General features: G+C 43.4%; 1 protein-coding gene across 9 annotated transcripts in view; it reads right to left on the minus strand.

Annotated features, from left to right (window-relative positions):
- The window catches only part of LOC308331256 (partitioning defective 3 homolog B-like), a 333,652-nt gene that overhangs the window by 227,007 nt on the left and 90,788 nt on the right, over positions 1–15,857 (minus strand). For all 9 annotated transcript variants that reach the window (XR_013965561.1, XR_013965562.1, XR_013965563.1 and 6 more), the window contains 3 exons: positions 11,462–11,545; positions 7,637–7,762; positions 2,555–2,813 (listed from right to left, as the gene is read on the minus strand). Coding sequence is in view for 2 of the 9 variants with exons in the window: in XM_080786585.1 (XP_080642711.1) it covers positions 2,555–2,813; positions 7,637–7,762; positions 11,462–11,545 (469 nt within the window). In the remaining 7 variants the exon portion in view is untranslated. The remainder of the gene's footprint in view (positions 1–2,554; positions 2,814–7,636; positions 7,763–11,461; positions 11,546–15,857) is intronic.

Raw genomic sequence — 15,857 nt, forward strand, 5'->3', positions numbered from 1 at the left:
GGTTAAAGGTGATATAGGCAGGTTTTCAGCCAAAAATCAAAATATTTATCTATCTATATTTGTGGCCTTATTCCCTCTATCTTCCCCTATATTTTGATGCTGAGCTGCTGCCCTGTAGACATACACTCTCCCTTTGTCTCCCTCTATGTGTTTGTATCTGTTTATATCCACTGTTGTTTTTGTCTCGGGACGGAATAAAGTGTGTTGGGAGGAGGGTCTGTGTGGGGGGTGACGCGGAGTCTTAGCCAATCACAGCGCGAGGGTCTGACTGTGTGTTCGACCCAGCAGTATTATAATGAAAACGCAATGCGATTTCATTGCAAGTATAATATTATCCCCATATCTTAGTTTCACCATTGTTCATGTGAAATAGTATGTTTATGATGTAATATGTAAGCCTGTTGAAATTATGAGAATCGCTATGTATAGCGCATGGTTGGGTGGTCCGGCCGGCTTGAAGCTTGCATTCAACCCGTGCTCGCCAACGGTGACAAGCCGTCGCTGATCATCATAGCAATTTTTCTTCATTGCAATGAATAACCGTGGACAAAGTAGTTCACATGTTGAACGATGCTGTAGTGGCTGGGGCATTTGAGGGGCAATATGTTTTATATGCACGATTACAAATGAAAGATAATTGAATTGAGAGCCAGTGAGTCTGCTCCACTACTTCCTACTTCCTCATTTGCGGGACTCGTCGTGTCAGTCTTGTGATATTGTGATTACGCTACAGTTACCCTTAAAAAACATGTCAACTCAATGTCATTGTTGTAACTATGATATCGATAGAAATTCATAATTTTTTAATGTCATATTTAGCCATACGAGCGCAATATCCATAGCGTCCCTCCCAGCAGCAACAACAACCCCATAGCCTGAAGTGACCTGGCTCAGCCAATAGAATGACGGGGGGAGGGGGGTGGAGCTAGATTTTAATTTGTTTGGAAACACTCGATCAATGCGGTGTACAAACACTGGAAACTTGTCTACAATACCTTTAATGTATGTTTTGTAATAATAATCTACAAAGTACCTGCTAACTAAAGTTTTAAAATCATTGTAGTGGAGTAAAAGTACAATATGTGCGTCTGATATGTAGTGGAGTAGAAATAAAAGTACTGTTTTAGTTTTTTTTATATATTCCAGAAAGTAAAAGTATATATATTTTTTACTCAAGTACAGTACTTGAGTACTTGTAAATTACTTTTCACCACTGGACAAAGTAACAGGTCAGGTTAGGTTGTTCACAGCAGTGGAAACTAAAAGAAAACTAAAAGGAAAGCAGCAAAGAGTGTGCCATTATCGCTTGAATTTATCACCATGGAGGACAGGTTTGTTTTCACCTCAATACTTACAAAAAAATAAGAATAAGGGATCCTGACAATAAATAAAGCCTGTGACTCCTTCAGGGTCCTGACCCTAGGTTTATGAAGCATCAATCAACGTACCTAAAACTGTATCTTTCCACAGATTCAGAGCAGGGGATAAACAGTGGGCACACGTCAAACTGTCAGCCATATTAGATTCAGCAGCTCGCATCATAGCTTGTTGCTAAGTAACTGTGCCAGCCGATCTCTTGAACGTCGGGCATGTCACCATGGTGATGCTTAGATTTGTGACCAAAGACGTCTTAGTTCCAGCGAGCAGTGTTGATTTTGACAGCACATTTAGATTTTTTTGTATTTTGACTAAAAGTACATTTAGTTTGTCACATTTTAGTCACTTGAAATGTTTTAGTGTTAGTCTAGTTTTAGTCGACTAATATGCAATTTGGCAGGCTTTGATGGTGTCGTGATGGCTGATTTTACACTTGGTTGCATGCTGAAAATAGCCACAAGCTATAGATCTGCTATTTTCAGAGTGTGGGGAGTATTCCGTCTCTCACTGTTACAGGGTTTCTTACTTTTACTGTATAACATTTATACAAATTTGGACAAAAATGTGCTTCCTTCTTAGCATAGTGAGAGCGCTCTTTGGAACAAATGCATTCTTATAAGACTAATAAGGGCCTTTCTCGGCCCCACCCTTCTCACATTGTTTATATTATGTTTAGTTTCCAAGATGGCCACAGCACCAGGAGGGGGTGGGAAGAAGATTAGCGGGCGGGGTCGACATATGCCCTGCATTCAAGACACTTGCCTTGTGTCTGACACCTGACTTGTGTGTGAACACAGCTTTGATGGATGTGTTCTGCCCCCCCTCCCCCCATCAAACAAAATGTTTGGTCAAACCATATGGGCTTCCATTGGAAATGCATTGGAACGTCATTAAAAACAGACACAAGACAAACGCAAGACAGGTGTCTTGAATTTGTGAATGCAGCCCAGTAAGGGCATATGTCGACCCCACCCGCTCACCTCCGCCCCACCCCCTCCTGGTGCTGCGGCCATCTTGGAAACTAAACACAATATAAACAATGGGAGAAGGGTGGGTCAGAGAAATGCCCTTATTGCCTTGTTTTACTCTATCTATTTGACAGCGAATTTAGTCAACATATTCACAGTGTATATGCTGAACTTTTGAGCTAGCGGGCCTGATAGAAGCAACAACTCACACTGACTGCAGCCTCCAGGGTGGCAGTGTCCTCAGCCAACCGCATGGCTGGATTCTCCGAGGGTTTGAAGGCAGGTTTGGCTTTAACAGGTGGAGGTGGTTCTTTGGTCTTGGTGATTCGTGGACTGCTCTCAGGGGCGGGGTTACTGATGAAGAGCTGACCAATCAGGCTCCTCTCGTATCGCTCCCTGTTGGTGGCGGGAACTACTTCCAAGCGGACGACTGGGGAGCGCATTGCTTGACGGAACAGTTCCTGGGCCCTGAGAGAGAGAGAGAGAGAGAGAGAGAGAGAGAGACAGAGAGACATACAGAATAGAGTTAATAGGTTTTAGAGAGAGTTTTGTTTAAAAGATATTAAATGTTGCTCTTCCGGTACATTAAAGTAATCTAGCAAATGGTACTGAACTTCAATTATTATTTACTCTATTATAATTCATATTAGTTCTATTTACAGTTAATTTCATTGTTCAAATAGTACTTTTCCCTGGTATATAAATGAACAGGCTAATTACTGAATAATGTATAATTTGGGGGGCAGAAACAAAAAACCAAACAAAAGCAGTATGAATCTCACTTTAAATGTTGAATCTTTAGAATAGTTTTTAACACAGATATTCTCTTCATGGGGGTCCCTGGCACAAAACATCTTCAGATGGGGCCGGGGGTCCGTGGCCTAACTTATATATATCTGGGGGTTCTTGGCACTAAAATGTTTGAGAACTACCGATTTAGAAGGCATTTGTAGAATCTCAGGTCTCAGGTTAGAGCATTCTGCATACTTTCTACTTGTTACACTTTAAGTACATTTTGATACACATACCTTTGTACTTTAACTCAAGTCAATTTTGAATTGCGTACTTTAATACTTTTACTTGTATTTCTACATTGCAGTATTTGATACATTTACTTCAGTATGTTTTCCACCACTGGTCCTCAGCTATCTCCCTGGCTGCTCCACACAGAATATCCTTACTACGTGTACTTCAGGTTGTTCAAGTTTCTCTTTATGCGCCGCCCCGGATTCGAACTCGGATCTCCTCGCGTGGAAAGCCAACATCCTCTCAAACGCTAGACTAAAGGGAATCCCCTGTAGCTCAGGGGGAGAAACAGTATGAGGCTTTTTAGTTCATCAGGCAGAGGCTCTGGGGCATGAATGCTACATTCAGTTTATCAGAATGTGATTACACTTGAATTTATTGTACAGCACTTTATTGTACAGACTTTTCTTGTTTGTGTGCTTTACAAATAAACAGATTTGATGAAAGTATAGGGATGTGAGGGTATTGGATTCATGTTCTAATTATACTGTACTGTTCAGTAATTAAGAAATGTATGGTTCTATTAATGTTGATTAATTTAACCAATATGCACTGTTAGAAACGGATAGGAACAATGTCCTCGTTTCTGTTCATTTATTTATTAAATTAAATAAATCTCATTAGCTGACGTTATACTACATTGATTAATGTTCTAATTATACTGTGTTGAGAAAATAATATATTATTGTTTAAACTATTCCACTGCATTCATGTTGATTTACTTGAGCCGGATGTGAAGTAAAAACAGTACTGTTATGAACTGATGTGATCTATGTCCTTGTTGACAATATTGTTAACGTTAATGTATTTATTAAGTGTTGATCAAAGGCTATTTTCCCGTTTGCCTTATTAAAAAAACAAGACAACAAAGAGGCACAGCACCCAGCCTTGCTTTGATATATCTGCCCTCGGTTGAATATTCTCAGGCAATGACAAAATGACAGAGCGACTAATCTATATAATACATAGTTTAAATGAGGCTACTTGCTCATGTACAGTACAATTACATTAGTAAAGGAACCACATGCCTTCTGCCCAATCATCCTTCACATAATAATGTACACACAATAATTGTAACGTAATAATATGAAGTAAAATTAGATTTTAACTGTTCATTATCTCTGTGACTGATCGGGCATGGCAGGGAACGGCGGGTTCGATCGGTCTAATTATTGCTGAAAGAATGCCTTCGATGCTGGATTTTATTACGGATAATTCTGTATTTCCAGCAGGGTGGGGCGGGACAGCACACCGAAAACGAGCGCTCCCTTACCTCCCACCTCGTACGGATACGACGGTGGCGTCCCAGACACCTGGCTGCTTCAGTAAGATCTAGGATATCTAGAAGAGGGATGACGTTGGTGTCCCAGACACCTGGCTGCTTCAGTAAGATCTAGGATATCTAGAAGAGGGATGACGTTGGTGTCCCCGACACCTTTTGGCTGCTTCAGTAAGATCTAGGATATCTAGAAGAGGGATGACGTTGGTGTCCCCGACACCTGTTGGCTGCTTCAGTAAGATCTAGGATATCTAGAAGAGGGATGACGTTGGTGTCCCCGACACCTGTTGGCTGCTTCAGTAAGATCTAGCATCTCTAGAAGAGGGATGACTCCCCGGAGTCACCTCCGTCAGATTCTTTCCCTCCGTTGCTAAGTGAGTTAGAAGGGACTGCCGTGTCAGTGGCGATCAACGCGCGCCATCACTCACCTCCGCTAACCAACAGAGAAAATCCGGTTTCCCTTAAATTAAGATTGGATTAGGCCTCCTTTTGTTTCCTTTCTCTTGCGTGATTATTTGATAAATCACAATTATGATATTCTCGTAACCCGAGACTTGAGTTGAGGAAGGTATATATATGCATCAGGAATGCTTTGAAAACAGTTCTGCGCGGAGGTAATGAGTCCACTGACAAAATAACAGACTTCTCCACTCCGCCTCATTATTCAACCCGGTAATCAAGGGAGGAAATCGGGTTTGTTAAAACGTCTATTGCATTACGGTCCTATTGTTTTCCCTGCATTCCTGTTATATCTATTACGAATACCATATTCTGGTAAGCAGAGACTCAATTAGGCTGTAGCACTTGTAGGTGGATACCGTGGGTGTTTGAGTTCCGCGCCAGTGTGCGGCGTGACTGAACGCAACCCGGAGCACAGTTGGACGACCCTTGTTGCGTGTGCAATGTTGACCTGCGGAGGATTTATTTTTGTTTGTTTATTCATTTACTTATCTCAATGTTTACATGTGCAATGCACTGTTAGCTTGCATAGAGGATATTTTCACAACGCGACACCATAATATATATATGACAAAATATGAACGAGGGCTTGATGGTTAAAGATGATTATGTTTTAGACAGGGTTTTTCGAACCAGGGACGTTTCAAGTATACAACGGACGGTTTATGCTAGCCTGGCTAATAAGCCAGACTCGTATCACACTGTCGCGTGGTATATTGTTTGCCAATGGCAGATTGGCGTCTGGCTTATTGGCCAGGCTAGGTTGATGTAGCCCCAGAACATCCTTTCTGACTAAGCCTTATTATTCTTCAACCTCAGGGCTTACATTATGACTCACGTCTCACTGAGACCAAATCTCATAAAGACACAATTGAGCAGTCTTGGCGCCACACAGACACACTTTTGTAGATTGAAAAATGATTGAAAACAAAAGAAAAATAAATCTGAGGTTTTAATATACTTTATCAAGTTTTCCATAGATTTTTGTGTTCCCCCAGATGACCCGCTAATGTACACTTTAATGGACAGCCGTGGCTCTAATTATCTTAATAAGTGAAGAATAATCTAATCCCGACTGATGGTCAACTGAAGTACAGTATCACATCCAGCCCATAATGTTGTAATGAAGTGCTAATTGTCAGCGTTCATCCTGCGTGTGCTCCGTTTGGACTCATTATTACAGTGGAACAGGTCAATATGGAGGAGAAAGTCCACTGGTGTTTACTGTCCATCATGCACAATATATGCATGCGTGCGTGTCTGTGGACATGGCGGGCGTAAGGATTAGTCTACGTACTTACAGCAACCTACTGACATGTCCTGGACCAAACTATCTCTGTATACCTGCCATGTGTGGCAGGTATGTGTGTGTGCGGCTGTGCGTGCGTGTGTGCACGTGTGCACGTGTGCGTGCACGTTCTTTAACTTTCCCAAGCCCTGAACCCCAAGGGCAGTGTGTTCCGAATCAATATTGTAATTGTGACCAGCTCAGCCGCGCTCCATGTTCTGTATAGTACGTGCGTGTGTATGTGTGTTGCGTCCTGCGTGTGTCCAAAACCTGTCTTTTGGACAATAGGGTGCGCGCCTCTCTGCTACTAATCCATTTACCTATACAGTGGGGGATAACCCACCTCACATCCAGCATAATCCTATTAACGGCAGTCACAGCTGGACCGCGGCTATTGTGCGGTACACGTATTGACATTGTAATGTACTATAATCATTATGACATTCACAGACATGCGCTAATCCCACGAACGGCTGGCGATACCTTTGGCCAGCGTAATCCAACGGCGATGGCTTTACCAGATGTTTCTAAAAATGGCCCCGGCCCAGTTGGGATCGGGGTGAGGGGGTTTTCATTCACACACCACCCACTCCGTAATGTCATTGTAATGTACCTCGGCTCATTTTCCCGCGTTCGCGGCGGCGGGGCCAATTGAGCAGACCCAGCGAGACACGATGCGACCTGCATTGTGTGACTCGTCAAAGAAAATAAATAAATAAAAGGCATCCCCACACATCACGGACACAAATATGTCCTTTGATGAGACGAGATGAGTCGCCCCGGAACGTACAATAGGTGGCTCTCACACACACACACACACAGAGCTGCTCTCCAAACATCTGTTAACTGTCCGTTCCGCTTTTGCCTGTGATGTCAGTACAATGCTGAAGATAAGCCTGTCTGACAATGAACAGAGTGAAATGGACAGAGGGGGGAGAGAGAGAGAGAGAGAGAGAGAGAGAGAGAGTAAGAAAGAAAGAGAGAGAGAGAGAGGTTGTGCTGGACTTCAAAGGGGTTTCAGTGCAGGCTTGCGCCCACACACTGTCGGACCTGACCGACCTAGGATTTTTGACTTTGTCGGGTGGAAACCTCACATGTCCAAAAAGTTATAATAATGAATAAATGTTGCTTTTTGGGATTGAAATTGGAAAGTAGCGGATGGACGAGATGGGAGCGTTTTTGAGCTGGTGTAGATTTGCTACTCTTGTATGCTCAGTGCTCAGTACAAGGCCCACTCACTGGCTGAAGGTCTTGTCCATGAGGTCGGTGTGGTTGATCTTCACGATGCACTCCTCCTCCTGGAACAAGCCCTCTTTCTTGGATCGACTCTCCTCCTCCACCCCACGGATGTACAGACCCAGAGACCTGCAGGGAGGGGAGAGATAGGGGAGTAAGAGAGAGAGAGAGAGAGACATGGTTCATACTGTATGTTGCATACATCAGTAAAACTTTTTACTGCCCCCAAATATGGGACCCCATTATATATACGCCCATCTTAAAGTGTTTTGTGGCAGGGACCTCAAGAAGATTAGATAATTGTGTTAACACATATATACATTTTCACAATTATTCAAAAAATCTCAAAGATAGCAGACGTACAAGCTCGGAGCACGACACAAAGTGATGCGCTGTGAGCTTGTACATCTGCCATTTTAATAGCCAACGTATGAATGTATAAAGTGGTTATAAATTATTGTGATGCGGCCCGGATGGCTAGTGTAGTGTATACGTCCAGGCACCTATAGGCTCCTAATCCAGCCTCACAGCGTGTCGCGGGTTCAAATCCCAATCCAGACGACATTTGCTGCGTGTCACTCCCCGCTCTCTCTCTCTCTCTCTCTTCCCTGTCAGTCTACTGAAGCACCGAATAAAAGGCTCTAAATGTCCGTGCTGCTCCAGTGTCCTCCCCTCCTTCTGGGGGGAGGGGTACTTGGGGGCGCCCCGTCATTTTAACCACTTTATCCAAATTGTACACGTTGGCTATTCAAAAACAGCAGATGTACAAGCTCGCTGCGCAAAGTGACGCACTGCAAGCACATCTGCTGTTTATGAACATTTTTGAAATGTGCGTGTTTAGATATGGTCCATGGTACAAAACATTTTCAGATGGGGGTCTGCGACCAAACACAATTTGGGGTGCTTGACTAGGCCCTTCCACAATTATTACATAATCATCTAATCGTAATTATTTTGTCATAATTGTTTGCATGTTCAAGAAATGTTCATCCATTAAAAAGCAGTGACGTGTTGGAAGCTTGTAGATCAGCTATTTCCAAGCTTTGGTAAGCATAAAAGGAATCAATATGTCAGTAATTTCTTTGTGCAGTTATTTGTCCTGTGCATTTCTTTGATTATGAGGCAAGCAGAAGTAGTTTTTTATTCCTAATTCACAAAACAATTAAAACACAATTATTAGTGTGACAATTAATTGTCAACTTGAATTAGTCATCGTGACAGTCCTATCCTTGACATAAAAGTTTGACTGGCAGTAATAGAGAGGTCCAGCTTTGACAGGGTGGCCTTGAAAAGCCTTCAGGGATAGTGAACAATCTTTTTTTTTAAACCACACACACATTCGCTCACAAAGAACGCAAATTCACGTGCGTGCACGCGCACACACACTCCTTCTTGGAGTGACCCTGGGGATGTTTTTAGAAGGCTGGAGTGTCGGTAATGGGACAGCCCACTGAGACCGACCATATGGTTCATTTAGACATGGCTGTCTCTCACACACAGACACACACACACACACACACACACACACACACACACACGAGAAGCATTAACAACTGTTGTTACCAGTCCAAATATGTGTGTCTTCATACATACTGTGCATTCATAATTAACAACTGCACATAATTAGCTACTGCACTGGCCAAATTACGGAAATCTCTCCCGCACGTAGGGGTGGGCGATATGGAAAAATATAATATCACCATTCATAATATGTTTTCCAAGCAGTATCACGATACACAATATTATCACAATATTATATTTACGTAACGTAAGTACAAGTACCTACAAGATAATAAAAACTACGAGAAATGAGTCAGACCATTTACACCATAATACGTATTAGTTTCCCATCGTTCTACAGAAGTATAAATTAAGGTAGAACTGCAAACCATAGAATGTGCATTCACTGTATCACAATATTTCTGAAAAGGCACATTGTGGAGTCATTTTATCGTCTCAACGATATTGATCACGATATCGCTTAGCCCTAACCACGCACGGACACACACACACACACACACACACACACACACACACACACTAACAGTAAAGTAACAGTAAAGTTGAGGTAGAATAGCAGGCAGTGAAATAAGTGACAGACAGACAGAAAGACAAACATCTATTTCAGTAGTGGAAACCTCTGACCTTCTTTCTTTACCCTTTAGCCTCACTCATTTCCTCCACAAGAGTCAGCTTAATGAGCCATGGAGAACACGAGACACACAGAGAGGAGAGGAGAGGAGAGGAGAGGAGAGGAGAGGAGAGGAGAGGAGAGGAGAGGAGAGGAGAGGAATTAATGCTAATCGCTTAATTGCAATTATTTGAGATAATCGCAATTATTTATTATTTTCCATAATTGTCATAATTATCAGCCTGGAAGAAGAATCCAAGATATTAGGATTCTAAAAACTGTTTTCCCATAGACATAGACAGCATAAGCTGTGGGTTGTGATTACAAAATGTACGTTTCGGTTGAATTATATAAAAAAAAGATTGCAGGACGATCCGTTAGGGTGGGGGGACCGTACATTAGCCTGATGTCGTGCTAGCCTGACAACGTGGCCGGTCAAAGCCCAAACCGCACCAGTGATTGGCCATGCAATTCCTTAGTAGTTGCATGTATAGTTGCACTAAACCATGATCCCCAATGGCAGTTGCAAAGGGTTGCATTTATGTGTGCGGTTTGGGCCCAAGACTCACCCTGTGTGCGTCTTAGGGTTAGGGATACGTTTGGGAACCTTCTGGTTCCTTAACAATTCCCTCTCAACTCAACCCTGGCTAAGGACTCCTTTAACGTCTTTTTAATGAAATCCCGCTCCGCCGCCGACATCTTTAACGGGTTAATTAGCGCTCTATTTAATGATAAAACTATAAAGTTGGCTTACCGCTAATCAAAGCTCCCCTCTTGCAATAGCTCCGTGTTCCATTTTAAAAAGCGCTGGATAAATACAGTGACTGTGTTTAGTGGCTCAATAGCTCTTCCCTGTGACCGCGCATCTAAAATATGAATGCATCTAAAGACTCTTAGCGAGTGATTCATCCGATCGACGTGACCACCTTCGCCATTGTTGTTTTGGGTTACGGAGGAGGCCTGTCACAATTGCTAATCGCTTAATTGCAATTATTTGAGATAAATTATTATTTTCCATAATAATTTATCCTAATATAAATAGAAATCATCTAAGCATATATAGCGTGCTGCTTAGCAGAAATGTTTATTGAAAAAAGTAAATGTAAAGATATTTTAAAATATATTTCCGTGAACAGAAATACCAGCTTCCTTACTGGGATTCTGGGAGGTGTAGTTCCAGACAGCATTCGGAGATTGTGGAATAGCTGTCTGGCTACGCGAGACTACTGCATAGCAGACGTCAAGTCCACATACCAGCTCTGACAGTGTGATAAGAAATGGTTCCAAATACGATTTAATCGATTCTGGTTCTTCAATCTCGGAACCAGGTCTGAAAAAGTTAGGGATGGGGTTACTAATGGTCGGACTAAAGAGCGGTCAGAACATTGGCACGTTACCAAGGGAGGGTGGTGAAGGAAAGATATGATCAGTAGGAGGGGAAAGAGGAGAAGTGTTGCAGGATGATGGAGGTCGGGTGTCGGGTCAGTCACGAGGACAGACATAAACGTTCACCCTGACCTCCAGGAAGTCCCTGCCCACCGGCTGACCCGTGCACACACCCACAAGACACACAGATCCGTCTTCCATTGTGTTGGCGCTGCTCCTCAGTCAGTTCCACTGAGATCATTATTTGTCCCAATACATCATCAGTTTAAAAAACAATAAGCTATGAACAAACAAGTGTAGCGAACACTCACCGTCCGCTGAGTGAGGAGCAGTAGGGAACCACGTGAATTCCCAGGGGGCCGTGCTCTCCTGAGATCTCCACGGTTCTGGTCAGGCTGCGCACACACGCACACACACACACACACAAACACACACACACACACACACACACACACACACACACACACACACACAGTACATATATCTGTTATGTTCGGCATTTCCTTTTTTTTGTCAGTCTACATGTGCGTGCATGTCTTTAGCATCCCCCCCTCCATTAGCACTACGTTAGCCATTCCTCAGTAACTTCCAGGGGCTGAAAACAGAATGTCATGTTTCTAAACAACTCCACTAGGAGATGAAGTGACGATCATATTAATAAACTTTATTTATAGAGCACCTTCCAGGACATCAAATGCAGCGCAAAGTGCTTTACAGAACAAAAGAACAAGACAAAAACATCAAAATCAAAGAAAAATCAATAATAGCATAAGACAAAACATTAAAAAAGGGCAATAACTTAAAGGCGGCAAAACAAAGTGGGTAGAGCAGAAAAATCTCTGATAGCTGCTCAGCAACCGTGGCTGACAGACACTTTTAACACATACAATGATAATGTAGCATATTTTGCTTGACTGATGCTCCACGCAGGTCTCTCTCTCTCTCTCTGACATGTTACATTTCTCCTGTAACTGTCACCTTACTCTCTCTGCTTGATTTGACATGTCACATGACGCGGCGTTCAAACAGCCGACGACAGAGTGATGAGGGGAACATCGACACCATGCGCACACCCCCCCCCCCCCCCCCCCCCCCCATATGGAACATGGGCAGTCACACACTGCCACACAGACATACAGTGCACACACATCATGTTGGTCGTTCACGCATAACCTATTATGTGAGGAGCTACCGCATGTGTGTATTAAAATGTCACGCATGAGCGACAGTAAGAGAGGAGTGTGCCTGTGTGTGCGTGTGTGTGTGTGTGTGTGTGTGACTGTGTGTGAGGCGTAGCATCTGTCTCTCAAAACCATTTGTCCCCCAGTGAAGTGGTGTCCGAGTCTGTAGACGCATCACTTCCCATGGAGCCCAGCGATGCATTGTTTAGACGCACAGCTTAATCCTATGGTCTGTGAAGCCGTCCCAGAGAGAACACAATGACAACTCCCCAACCGCAGCCGTCTGTCTCTGTGACGGAGACTCCAGGCTTTAGCACCGCCATCCATCTTTCTGATCTCTCTGTCTCTCTTTCTGTGTCTCTCTGTCTCTCTCTCTCTGTCTCTCTCTGTCTCTCTCTCTCTCTCTCTCTCTCTGTCTCTCTCTCTCTCTCTCTCTCTCTCTTCAAATGTGGATTAGTGCAGTGTCTGCTATGGGATGTCCCATCATGTTCCGCTCCCTATCCCACCCAGTGTGCGTGTACGTGCGCGCGTGTGTGTGTGTATATATTAATGTCTTTATTTTATTAAGTTATCCAACAGAGCACAGCCATTAATCCTCTCCCGACGTTCTCTCACTCCATGTGCTTGTATGAACTTTTTGCTATGCCTCTCTCTCTCTGAAGTGCTGAAACAAGCATCCATCTGTCAGTAAAACCACAAACTGATAACACTGCAGACAGACAGACGGTCAATATAGAGTGAGAGAAGGAGGTCAAGATGAAAACACACAAGCAAACTGTGCACACAATAGAAAAACTGCTGTTTCATCACACTCTGCCAGCGTCCGTTAATCCCGATATTACCCAGCAACAAGAGATGGAGAGGAAAACAGGTAGAGGGGGGGGGGGGGGGGGGGGGGGGGTTAGAGGAATAGTCGAGGAAAGGGGAAAGGTGGAGGAGGAGGGAGGGGAGAGGTGAGGAAAGAAGAGGAGGGGGTAGAATTAATCAGGCTAAGGCTAATGAATAGCCCACATTAATGTAACAACCAACCCATCTCTGCCTCTGATCCGCATGCATGCGCACACATGCACACACACACACACACACACACACACACACACACACACACACACACACACACACACACACACACACACACACACACACACACACACACACACACACACACACACACACACACACACACACACACACACACACACACACACACACACACACACACACACACACACACACACAAAATACATTTGTGCCGTTCAGTGAGATGGTATACAGGCCGCTTCAGTGAAAAGGAGAGGGGAGTGAGAGAGAGAGAGAGAGAGAGATATGAAGGGAGCAGGTGTGCCCTTTATCCACCTGCCACTTCACTGATCCTCACCGTGAGAGAGAGAGAGAGAGAGAGAGAGAGAGAGAGAGAGAGAGAAGGGGAGGGTAGCACTGCCAGAGCCCCTCCAAACCTCACCCCGTTTCTCTACTTCAGCGGTTCCCAAACTGTTTCAAGTTAAGGACCCTCAAAATGATATGTGATTTGGATGTGGACCCCCATCTCAACATGATGTTGTGCCAGGGGTCTCCAGAAGCTAAGACTTAGTTAAAGATCTTTGGTTAAAGAAATGATATATATTCTAATGGTTAAAGTGGTTAAAATGTTTGTGACGCTATACCCCAAGGACCCCTGGTTGGGCAGAACCCAATGCTCCACTGTCCATCTGTCTCTTCGGTTCATTGTTTGTGAAGGTGGTCTTCAAAGCGCTGACCACCGGGGAGACAGAGTCTGGACGGAAGCGCACCGGTACACTGTGTGTGTGTGTGTGTGTGTGTGTGTGTGTGTGTGTGTGTGTACATGACATACGCACACAACAGGATTAGAACTTGTTCGAAACTGTGGTTCCTCTTTTATATGAACCTTTATTGAGAAAGGATATCCCCTTGAGATGCATCATCTCGTTTTCGAGGGGGTCCAGCAACATACAGTAAATACAAGACAATACAACAAGTACAATCATACATACATAATCGAGGACAAAACAAACAACAAAGCTCTCCTAAAACTAGCTGCTCCCATCCCACCTATTCACCCACAACATGGTATCAATAAGTCAATATAGTATAGTATACAAGATGATGAACATACATCGGAAGAACATCAGGCCGAGCATCATGACGGACGTGAGGATGCATTAGCAACATTGTCAATACATCATAACAGAGTACAAACATGCACTTGAAAATAGTAAATAGTAAATAGTAAATAGTAAATAGTAAGTAGAACATTTGCCACATGATGTAAGGAGAGAGAGAACAATCCAAACAATAGGAGGCATTTAGAAGCAGGAGCATGGTATTTGGAGATGGGTAAAGATAGACACTTTAAAAATATTGAAGGAGTTAATGGATCTGAGGGAACTGGGGAGATTGTTCCAGTCAACAGGAGCTTTAAATTTAAAAGCACGCCGACCAACTACTTTTCTGATGTTGGTGGGGACTGTAAGGTAAAGATGGTCAGTGTGCCTCAGGTTGTAAGGTGAGCTGAAGGGACGTAGATATTGTTTTAAGTATTCCGGGTAATTGAAGTGTATGCATTTAAAGATAAATAGAAGCCAGTGAGAGTGTCTTCGAGCTTTTGGTGTTAGCCAGTTGAGGGACTCGTACAGGGTACAGTGGTGGGTCATATAGGGACACCTCAGTATAAATCTACAGAGATTGTTGTATGTTACGTTGAGGGGATAGAGGTGTGTATCGGAGGTATTTTGGTAAACAATGTCAGCATAGTCTAAGATAGGGAGAATTAGTTGAGAGATGATTCTTTTCCTGACCTGAAGGGTGAAACAGTTAATTGATCGATATAGAATTTTCAGGCTGAAATTAACTTTCTGGATAACAGAGGTGATGTGAGGCTCGAATGTCAGTTGAGGGTCGAGCCAAAGGCCGAGATATTTAAATTTGTCAACCATTTCGAGCTGTGTGCCGTCAGCAAATGTAATTGCTAGAGGCAAAGAAGTTGGTCTTGTGGAAAAGACCATGCTAACAGATTTCTTTTTGTTTAATATCAGCTTGTTAAGATGGAACCATCTTTGAACTGCATCAAAGTCAGCCTGTAATGTACACTGGATTTGGGCAATGTCGGAATTTGATGTGTGGATGACTGTGTCATCGGCATATAATTGAATTTGGCATTGTTGGATTGTTGGATGCACGCACTTGTGCTCACTACTGTTTCGAACGAGTCCTAATCTTGTATGTGTGTGTGTGTGTGTGTGTGTGTGTGTGTGTGTGTGTGTGTGTTGTTGAAGTATATGTGCATGGACCACTGCAGAGGAGGCTCAGACTGTGTGTGAATGGCACAGCGGTGGTCCTATTGTAGTGGGATTACTGTAGTTGGAAGCAGAGCATTGTAACTGCTGTGCACCTGGTCTACCGTATTAACTACACAACTACAATGTTGGCAGAACCAACACACATTCAAAATATATGAGAGAGAGAGAGAGAGAGAGAGAGAGAAGACAGACTATGCACTCACTGCACA

This window comes from Protomyctophum bolini (genome assembly GCF_963924005.1).
Source record: "Protomyctophum bolini genome assembly, chromosome: 16".
In the NCBI taxonomy this organism is placed as follows: Eukaryota; Metazoa; Chordata; class Actinopteri; order Myctophiformes; family Myctophidae; genus Protomyctophum; species Protomyctophum bolini.